Here is an 11,360-nt window from a genome sequence, read left to right on the forward strand (position 1 = left end):
TGTGTGTGTGTGTGTGTGTGTGTGTGTGGTTGTGCTGAGGGAGAGGGGAGGGCTGCAGGACTCTCCAGCTGTGCCCTGTCAATCATTCATGACCTAACACTCGGAAAAACAGAGGAGGGCAAGGTGGACAGGAGCGAGAGGGAAGAGACAGAGAGGGAGAGATGGTGTTTCTGAATTTCCCCTTTTGTCTGATGGAAAATAAGTCAAGGAGGGGCAAATGAGCACTGAAAGACATACAAGAAATGTTTTTGTCTGCGTGTGTGTGCGTGTGTGTGTGTGTGTGTGTGTGTGTGTGTATCAGTGTGAATAACACACCACTGCCGGAACCCCATAGCCTGAATTCAACATCCCTCACCCTGAACAAGTGACAAAAAGATAACCACGTTTCACTTCATCGCTTCACGCCCTTTCTCTCTATCTCCCCCTCTCTCTCTCTCTTTCGCGTTCTTTCTCATTCTGCTCTTTACCCCTTCTCTCTCTCTCTCTCCCCCGCCTCCCCCTGCTTCCTCACCTCACCCTCCCACCCCCAGCCAGCTCTCACTCTGTCTTTCCACATGGCTGGCCATCCTCTCCCATGTCCCAGAGGATGGGAGGCTGCGCGGCAGCTTGGCAGGCTGTCAGGGGAGCGCCGGAGAGCAGGGAACATGTAGTGACTGGAACAGGGGTGGCGGTGGATTGGGGAGGAAGTGGGGGGGGGCAGTGGGTATGAAAAACCCTGGCTCCTCACCTCTCCGTGGCACCGGATGAACTGGCTCGGCTTAGCAACGTTAAGGCAAGAGATGCAATGGGCTGAGGGCTGCTGCAGAGAGGACAGAAACATAGAGCTCCTCTTTTTTTTTTTTCTTTTTTCTCTCCCCACAAAACATCACTGCCACACACAGCTGGAAATAACAAGGCAGCAGACAACGTGTCATCCGGTGCCAATCACGCAGTCCAACTCTAACACACTGTCGGCAACAAACATGTCACCTTTTATGGACCCGTAATTTTCACATACGTCCACGGGAAATCGGGGTCACGCAGAAAACACGGTTCCATCAAGTTCCTCTGAAATTTTAGAGTATCTGATGTGTCGCTGTGGACAAATGAACAAATGAGATGAAAAAAATAAAACATCTCTGTTCAAAGTTATGGCTCTTAGTTGGGAAAACAACATAGTATTTAGAAAATGAGTTTCACATAAAATCAAACCAGAACTCTTGGCAACCGCTTTAACTAACATTCACAGTTTAGGGGAAGAAAATAAATGGGGGGCCTACAGCCAACTTTAAAAAAAAAAGAAAAAAAAAGTTGTTCCTCTTCTCAAAGGATGATCTTTGCTCTTGCTTTGGCAACTCATTTTACGATTGTATGGAACAGGAGGATCAGAGCCAATCTGAAGAGGCTGGAAGTACTGAAAGAAGAAGAATACTGTGGTTATTGTCAGGTGGTAAACGCTAGTGTCAGTGTAACAGCCTGAACCTCGGAGCAGTTTCTGGGGGGATTTTTTAGCTCTTGTCAATTTTTTTTTTTTTTACTCAATCTGGGCTCATTTTTCACTGCGATACCTCAATGAAAACAGCACAAGCATGGATGGAAGTAGAGAGAGCTCAGAAACGTCTTTTGTGTAGCGTGACAGTCATAATGCCATAAATCATAATTAGGAAAACGGCTAAATATGTATAAAAAGAAGTATTGTTTTCTCTTTTTATTATTATTATTTTTTATTAAAGCATGATGGAATCAACATGTTCCAAGTGTCCACAGCTGTTCCCAATACTAGGAGGGAATGGCGGCTCTACATACTATAGATATTTCCCTCTTGTTTGTTTCTGTGCATGCCTCCTCCCTACTGTGTCCAAACACAGCCTGCAGTTCATTCCAGTTCAGCTGAAAAGTCCCAGATTTGGTTTTTAACTACAGGTCACAGCAGAGCCAGTAATGAGTACTCGGCTACGCAGAGAAGCACAGATTGTTGTTGTTTTTTTTGTTATTTACAGGATCAGTTTGGTACAAATGTTGTATTTTTTTTTGGCATTTTTAAAATGAAGAAAAAAAAACAACATGAACAAAGTGATTTCAAGGAGATATCACTGTTTATTATCATTAGTTTTGGATTATTTTCAAGACAGAAAGGCGTGTAGCAGATAACTAGTTCAAGGACAGTCAGAAAGTTGAAAATCCAACTATTTTTCCTGTTTTTACAGTTTCTGACTCTGATAAATGATAAACTTTTCTGATAAAAACAAAACAAAACACTACCGTAATGTCCGGACTATAAGCCGCTACTTTTTTCCACACGCGTTGAACACTGCGGCTTAAACAATGACGCGGCTAATTTATGGATTTTTACGAATGTGCCTCGAGATGAAAGTGACAGAGAAAGTGTGTGACGAAGTCATTCTGAGGCTGTTCGATTCCAACACTATAGAACAGGCGGGTCAATCTCAAAAACACAGTGGGCCAAAATTTAAAACCTGAACAAAGTCGTGGGCCAACATTGAACAAATGAACCTTTTAATATGGACCGAAACAAATTTTGCTTTAACATTGAACATGGAACAAGCAACGCTTATTACCATACATTATATATAACTTAATAATGGAGACATGCAAAATCAAATTATAAATAAAAAAACACAGTGACAGTTGTAGTGTGAAGTCTCTATGCCTACTGTCACAGAGGAGAGGGAGTTTCTGGGTCCTGTCCTGATTGACGTGCCAAAACAACAACAGGGCATTATGGGATTTGTAGTATTAGCGGTGAATGCGCTGTACAGTATAATACCGGGGGCAACTCTTGTAGTCATTTGGTATTGTCTCGCGGGCCAAATATAATTACAAAGCGGGCCAAATTTGGCCCGCGGGCCAGAGTTTGACATTCTTGCTATAGAAGACGACTTTAGTGGTTTTAGTGCGCAGGAGGAAGATGAAGATAGCGATCAGTGACTTTTCCTGGTAGGCTGCTGTATTTTTTTAACCAGCCGTGTTGCAGACACTGTTCGGGAAAAAAGCATTTACATATTTGTGTATGTCAGTGGTACATATTTAATTAAAAGTTTAAAAAAATCTTTATGTGTAAATACCTCATGTTACAACGTGGACACCTGCGACTTACAGACAAGTGCGGCCTATATATGTACAAATTATTTTTTCTGTTTAAAGCTAGTGGGTGCGGCTTATATTCAGGTGCCTCAATAGTCTGAACATTACGGTACTTTACTTCAAATGAATAACAGAAAGATTGTTGGTGAACACGATAACACTGATAGCCAATACAAAAATCTATCATTTAATCACTAACACTGAGATAGCAAAGCAGCACAATTCAGTGTTAATGCCGAGTCGAGTGTCACATCAGCACCAAAGGAAACCCACATAGATGGTCAAACACCAAAGCGATGGTGGTTCTACATCACCAGCAGCAGCGTTGGCGATACAGACGCCGTACAATGACACGGAATACAAGGCGCTCTGTATCTCCAGCACGTTACATTTTAAAGGACCCAAGGGGCACTGTGACTTGCATTTGTGATAAGTTACTAAAGCACTTTTCCCTTTGGTCTCCCTTCAAAAATCCCGCCACATCACACGGCGGACTCATCCCAAAACAACAACATGACACTTTGCCGACCCGCGCTCCCTCCCTCCTGACAGAGAGAAAGGGAGAAAAAAAAGATGACAGCAGCTTTAGATCTGACATCAAACGCCGGCGAGAGAGTGAGAAAAAGAGAGAGAGAGGAGAGAGAGAGGAAAAAAAAAAAAAACGGTTACATCTCTGCCGTGACAGCTTGCTGGAAGAGCCTGGCAAACGGCGAGCAATTTCTCTCTCCTTCCCTTCCCTCTCTCTCACTCCCCTTCTATCTATCCATCTCTCCCTCTCTGTGTCTCTCTCTCATCAAAACTTGCCGCCGATTAGGATCTCGGCGAGCCACGCGCTTTGGATGGGATGTGAAAACACACGGAGAACCCAAGGGGTAAAACGCCAGGATTAAAGTGGTGAGGGAATATGGGGTGATAGTGGTGCCGGTTCAAATAGATCGGCCCCCGCGACTGCAGTGGCTCCTCGCCTCGTCTTGCTCTCTCGCTACGGATTCACACATTGATATATCAAGGCCATTTCTCATTATAGCACGAGGGGGGGAAGGAAAAAAAAAAAAAGCTTTCATGATGCTACTTTAGAGAAAAAGACAGAGAGGGGGGGGGAAAAGGGAAGGGAGGGGGGAAAAAAAAAAAAAAAAAAGAGTGTGGGAGAATGAAAATGAAAGAAGAAAAAAAAAGGAGGAACGCCAAGATAAAGCAGATGACATAGTATTAGTATGTTATGTTGGGAGGAGCGTGTGATAGCGTGCATGAGAAAGAGGAGTAATAGGAATCCCTTGAAAACTGACAGATAAATCAGCGCTCATTTGAAACGAGGCAAAGTCAACCGTCGGGGCGACAGAGGACGAGCAATGCACACAGACTTTCAAAGTCCCCATACATGGAGAATATTATGGCTTAATTGGAGTTAATGCACTTAATTTAGCTTTTCTTGCAGTTTATTCCTCCGTTCCTGGAGCTCTTCCAAAAGAATCTGGTAAATTAAACCGCACACACACCTCAAGCGGTGCCAATATTTGCGACCATTTGCAAATGTCTATTTATTCTATTCTTGAAAGTGCTGAGGAGCTGTAAGGAGAGAAATGATAGAGTAAAAAGCGATTCGTTTAGCCAAAAAAGCTAGAACAGCCCACATCTCTCTCCCTCTCCCTCCCCCTTCACGGATCAGCCCGGCCTCACCATTTCTTCTCAATTACTCCTCCAGTCAACCTGCTTAACGATTTTTAGCTCGCCCAAATGCCAAGAGGCAGTGCATGTGGGTTCTGCATGTGTGACTGTGCGCGCGGAGGGAATGTCTGCGTCGGCGCATATGCTTTTGCTGCGCACGTGGGTGTATGTGTGAGTGAGTGTATGGTGCTGAGACCACGGGATGATACATGTGGCCTTTTCGCCTTCAGCGTGGACGCCAGTCAAAACACAGACGCGAGCGAGCGGTCGAACCCCGACGGGGACGTCAGACGGAGAGGCGGGTCGGAGGAACGTGATTGGATGGAACGGCTTAAAGCTGCACAGACAGCTGGAGTGGTGAGTGATGAGGTGTCTTTCTCACACACACAGGTATGGCTTTTTTTTTTTTTTAGAGGTAGCTTCTGTAATGTGCGATGCCGTGTGCCACATTTATCAACGCAGCTTGGTGGGAACAAGCGTCAATCACTTACCGGCAGACTGGAGGGGCGGTCCTGGGAGACGCCATCCTCATTGTTGGCCTTCCCAGCATTCCCTGGGGCAGGACCCCTGATGCTGTAGCTCTCCTGCTGGGCCTCCTGAAGAGAAACACAGAGCCTATAATCAACACATGAGAAGGATGATATCTGCAGCCTGTTTTAGTCTGAAGAAGTTGATTTTGGTCGACATAAGAAAAAAAAAAACTGTGTGTGTGGACAACCTGCCTTGTTTAAACACACATCAATATTTTAGAGAATTAAAAAAAAATTAGGACTAACAGGATTTTAACATTAGAATTGACCCGATTAAAAAAGAAAACACACATTTTGTGCAGTAAAAAGTGCTTGAGGTAATTTAACAAAAAGTCTTGTTACTACACGCTGCGTCGACGAACAGGTTAAGAATAATAATTTCATGGTTCAGCTGTAAAATACAATGCCTCCTGGACTTATTTGTCACAACTCTTTGATATACAAATTTGGATTCTTGCTAAAATAACAGGGTTCCTGCTAAAATGTACACGCAGGTATGGTACACATACATACATAAAAAACACACATTGACTGAGCTTCCTGTTGCTGAAATGAGGAAGCACTTTTAAACATTTATTACATCACAGATTAGGCATCTTCACACTCCTATACGCTACGAGAGAGAAAAAGGGGGAATAAAAAATGGTGGATGGAGAGGAGGGGATGAATTGGACCGTGTTGTAGGTTTGCAGGGCTATAATAAAAATTTCCAGTTAGATCAAGTCACAACACAAAGAGGCATGTTGCCCGAGGTAATACACAGACACACACACTGTTACAGTACATGCAGACTGAAAAACACCCAAACACGCACCCATCAGCGCAACCATACCCGCCAATTCATTTCAACCAAATCCCGGCCTAACCACCCACTAATCCCCCCAAACATACACACACTCACACGCGTTACAAACACACACGCAGACGCACACTCGGTTCCTATTGTTCAATCTAAGTCATTTTCTTTCCCTCTGTAATCACAAGCCTATCTAGTGTAAACCAATTTTCTCCCCATTGTCGGAGGTGTTGCCCTCTCCCTCTCCCTCCCTCTGTATCTCTCCCTCCTTCCCTCTCCCTCTTCTTTTCATTCGCCACGAAGGTCGTTCCTCCATCATGTTAAGCGTCGGCAGCACAATGGCAACTTGTTAAAGAGCTCTGAGTGGAAGGATTAGTGATAACTGATCAGCGAGACGCAGCGAGAGATCACACGCGAGAGCTGCTTGCACACACACAACCGACGTACACACGGTTATGTCGCACACACACACACACACGGAGGCGGTGTCTTCAGGTTTTTTACTTTCAAAATCCATTTTTCCCCACAGTTTGATTTCTTATCTGTTGTGTGATTATACTGTAGTAGGTGGGCAATATTCCTGTCAGCTAGGTGATATAATTTTATAGCTGGAGATTATCCTTCACAGCCAGAGATGTATCAGGTGAAAACCGATCTATTATTGGAGCATTAAAATGTGTAATAATTCGTGCATCCGGGGTACGAGGAATGTGGGAAGCTTCGGCGGACTAGAAAAATCTGATACGGAGTTAATTTCTTAAGAATAACATCCGCGACGCAAGATTTGTGATGGCGACGAGGTAACGTAGTCGTTCAACCAGGAGAAGGTGATGCAAAGATGTTGAGTGGTCCCTTCAAATGCAACATTTTTAAAACATCCTAATGTTTTCTGAAATGTCAGGAAAAGTCAGGTGAACTCCCGCATGAGGTTCCTGAATATGTTCCAAAATAGATAGAATGCCTTTATTGTCACTATACACATGTACAATGAGATTGAGAGCAGCTCCTTCAGTGCAACATAGAATAAAGTACAAAATAAAGAGCAAAAAAAATGAAAAATAGAAGAAATTTAAGTATAAAAAATAAGATAAGTTATATATACAGTATAGGTTATATGTACAGTATGGATTTAGAAAAATATTGCACATCATGGTCATTGATGAACTAAACTAAACCTAACTAAACTAAACTAAACAGATTATCACATTTTGTCATCCTCAAATGTCGCTTAATCGATAGAATTCATCCTGATGGGAGCGCATCATTACAATTTGTAAAGAAAACTAGAAATAAGGGAGTGTTTTGCTTCTATAATTTGCAGATATTTGACTTGATGCAGAGATGTGACACATTATGAAGTAACTGATAAAAAAGATGCAGTTATCCAGCAAAAAGGAAACTAATCATAATATTAAAATGTCACATGTTTACGACGCTCCAACGTGATGAATGCTTCTGAACAGGCGCCTGTCGATACGGGGACTCTGGGCGATGTGCTTCTTCATCCCCGTTCACACGCGGTAAACAACCACACACTAATAACAATTTTGATTAAGAACACTGGCTCCTTTGAGAGACTTTAAATTTCTACATGCTGCTATCTTTAATAACATTTGTGTTAGTTTTAATTAGTCTGTCTGTGTGTGTGATGACTGCTTTGTGCGAGCGAACTCTATTGTTGTAATTTCTTCTCAGGTCTCTCTCTCTCGCAAACGAGATCCTGATCTCAGTTAGACTTCCGGAATAACACCTTTTTTTTTTTTCCTTCTTCTTCTTCTTCTTCTTCTTTCATTTGATATAACAAACAAACAGTCGCTGGAATAAATCAAGCAGCAATCGTGCCACGACAGCTCTCTCTAATTCCGAGCGCAGAAATCAGCAACACCTCTCCGAGCCACGTCTGAGAGCCAGAGGGCAAAAAACCCTGCAACACCCAGATGGGATTCAATCACTGGATCACGTATCATCCCACAAGTGGGTGGGTGCGGAGAGACACTTAACAACAGGACCACGGCGGTAGAACGGAGGTGCTATTTTAAAAAAAAAAAAAAGGAAGCTCGTTTCCTTGTCAGGGGGCCCTGGGCAGGCTTGTGTGTTTGTGTGCACATATCAAAGAAGGAGGGGGGGGAAGAAGCTGGATGCACGCCAAATGTCAGGCTTTTATTACATGGTCGGAAGTACTTCGTTTGAAGCAAGAAACCCAGCTTAGACACAAATACACCTCCACAGGTAAATAAAGGTCCGGGGGAAGGAGGAAGGAGTGGCGGGAGGAGGCGAGAGAGAAGCAGATGTGGCTTTGCCGATGGGGTGGACGCACCGCACACACACACGCACATGCACATGCACACACACACACACACGCACACACACACACACACACACGCACACACACATGCACAGTTCAGCTTCTCACACGGTGAATTCAGAACAGAAGAATGGCTGCTGACCCAAGTCCAATATTTACTCAGGCATGAGTCTGTAGAGCGTGTGTGTGTGTGTTCGTGTGTGTGTGTGTGTGTAGGTGTGTGTGTGTGTGTGTGTGCACTCGGGGGGATTTCTGTTTTAAGTGGGTCAAAGTGAGGTTAGCTTCATACTACTGTTTACACTCACGTTCTTACATCATTACTGTCAACTGTAATATGGACAGAGGCGGGTGAGAGAGAGAGAAACTTGGGGAGGGGGAAGGAGGAGAGAAACACGGGAGGTGAGGCGCGAAAGAAACAAGAGAAGAAGAAGAAACGAAGGAGGTCAAAAAGCTTTGGGAGAGAGCGAGGGGAGAAAAGACGAGAGAGAGGAGCGGCGGTGGAAAGAAAAAAAAAAACTAGAAAAAGTGAAAGCGAGAGAACATCAGAGGCAAATGAAGGAGTGCTGCGAGTGCATCCTTTCATTTGAGTTTTTTCCAGTCCATTGTCTCAAAATCCCATTTCCCAGCTAATTTAGAAGCTTCTAAAATACACTCCACTCCATACCTTAAGCCTAAGGCCACAGCTAATCCTGTCTTCACACACACACACACACACACACACACACAGACGAACGAACGAACGCACGCACACGAACGCAGAGACACGCTCATTCATCCTCCGTGCTTTTGAAAAGACTTCATCTTGGCATAGTAGAAACGAATGAAGGATATTGAAGGCAAGCGTTTGAAGTACATGAGGGAATGCAGGAATCAAACTGTGAGTTAAATGCTATTAGACAGCTGTGTGGAGAGGCAGTGTAATATTAGATTTGATTGAATAGATGACTGCTGAATGTGGTGTAATATATAGAGCCGGAGAGGCTTTATGCGGACGTAAATCAATATTGCAGCACCACCTTAATCCCAGCCACTCAGGAGCGGCGAAGTCGGTCGGCGAGTGCGAAATGTTCGGAAAACAGAAAAACACAACGACGCGCCCCTGTTGCACTCCGCCGGTTGTTTCGGGGTACTTCAGAAGTAGCTCGCGATTTAATCTTTTGAGGCGTTGCGATACGTTGACTGTATGCTATATGTTCTCGGCAAAGAAGTTTACAACAAGAAGGTCAAATGTCAGATTGAGCCACGAAGCACTAAGTCTTTGAGGTTGAATTTTAGTCTTTTGGTACTCTGGGCCGCATTCACATTAGAAAAAGTTAATGGAAACAGTAAAAAGTCGGAAAAAAGTCCCCAAATTCCGCTCAATTCTATTTACAACTGCTTGATTTGGTTCTTGACTTTTCATAAAAATCGTTTCCGAATAAGTTCCGATGAGTGAACCAACAACCCATCAGCTGGTTCGACTTATAAAACAAAACCAGCTAACATGAAGAAAAAAAAAAATTACAACTACAACAGACTGAAAACAATTCCAGAAGATTATTTTTATTCTCAGTCATTGATGGCCAGAGTTTGGTTTGTTTATTCTTCTTTTTGTGTTTTTTTTTTTTGTGGTTTGCCAAACAGCTGGTTTCGTTTCTGGCTGTGTACAGTTTGCACCAACACTTCCTAACAACAGCTGTTTGCTCCCTAAGCTGTAAATGGAAACAAGCCGAATTCTCATTTATTTTGCAACCTTCCTACAGTTTTGCTTCAAATTGACTTGATAATTATATGGAAAAGTGGCTAATGGGAATCCCAAATCACGGCTTAAAAGCGATTTCACGTTCAAAACATTGTTCTGGGCAGAGTGTGGTTGGTTGTAGACTACGCTCTTAAACTCTATGAATCCAGGTGAAGCACTGCCTCGCTTTGCTTGTAATAAATGAGGAAAAAAAGCAACCAGCATGACAGCAATCAGAGCAGATTTGATTTTGACGTCTGTCTTGGCCTTGAAGAATATATAGTTTACTTAAACTATACTTAAGGATTGTTTTTCTTGCAGTTTTAATCCCTTTTGCACAGCACTTCCTGCTCTGAGCCCTTTTTTTTTTAACTTTGTGTGCAGAAGTTGTCGCCACATATCTGCAGCACATTAAGTGTCCTGCTTGAATCTGATTGGTTTGCTTTATTATAAGAGTCAAACAGTTGTAAACATATAACTATTGTTTTGTTCTAACCTCCACTCAACAGTCCATTTTTGGAGTCATGTCTTCTTTTCTCTTCTGCTTCCTCCTCTTCCTCCATCATCTCCTCCATCCCCCCCTCTGTGTTTCCATCCCACCTTCCACTCCATCTCCATCCCTTCCCCCCCTCTGTGTTTCCATCCCACCTTCCACTCCATCTCCATCCCTTCCTCCACTCTCTTCATCAATACCCCCCTCCACCCTCATCCCTCCCTGTCTCCACCGCTCTTCTCATGACTACCAAATGAATTAGTCGCCCCCCCCGCCTCCCGCCTCCCTTCCATTTTCCCCTGCACCTTGGCAGATGCACATCTCCACAAAATCTGATGCTAATGCCATTAATATTCATTAAAAATTAAGCTTAATTGCATGTCTTTAGGAGAGAGGCCCATATTCCCGCAACACACACTGCGCTGCCTGAACGCGGCACACCAACGCTGGTGCATCCGGCCACCACCACCACCTCTTCCCACCAAGGACGGGGACTCTCTGTTGGTCAAACCCAGAGAAACACAAACACACACCAACACACACATTCAGATGTACCGGGTCAGTCACCGACACTGTGATTGTCAAACAGGGGGTGAAACAGCAGTGCAGTTTCTTTCCACTGTGTCGTTTGAATTCTGAATGTGTTTATTTCTTTATTTATGTGTGTGTGTGTGTGCCCTGCTCTCTGCCAGTAATTACTACTGAAGGCAGTATTTTTTAACTTTCATTTGGCTGAGCTGTTAACAAAGGACAGGCTGTTAAAAAAA

General features: G+C 43.7%; 1 protein-coding gene across 1 annotated transcript in view; it reads right to left on the bottom strand.

Moving 5' to 3' along the window:
• The window catches only part of LOC103368034 (AT-rich interactive domain-containing protein 1B-like), a 193,016-nt gene that overhangs the window by 127,600 nt on the left and 54,056 nt on the right, over positions 1-11,360 (bottom strand). Inside the window, exon 4 of the mRNA XM_008296268.1 lies at positions 5,241-5,345. Coding sequence (XP_008294490.1) covers positions 5,241-5,345 — 105 coding nt within the window. The remainder of the gene's footprint in view (positions 1-5,240; positions 5,346-11,360) is intronic.

This window comes from Stegastes partitus, unplaced genomic scaffold (assembly GCF_000690725.1).
Source record: "Stegastes partitus isolate 25-593 unplaced genomic scaffold, Stegastes_partitus-1.0.2 Scaffold1115, whole genome shotgun sequence".
Taxonomy (NCBI): Eukaryota; Metazoa; Chordata; class Actinopteri; family Pomacentridae; genus Stegastes; species Stegastes partitus.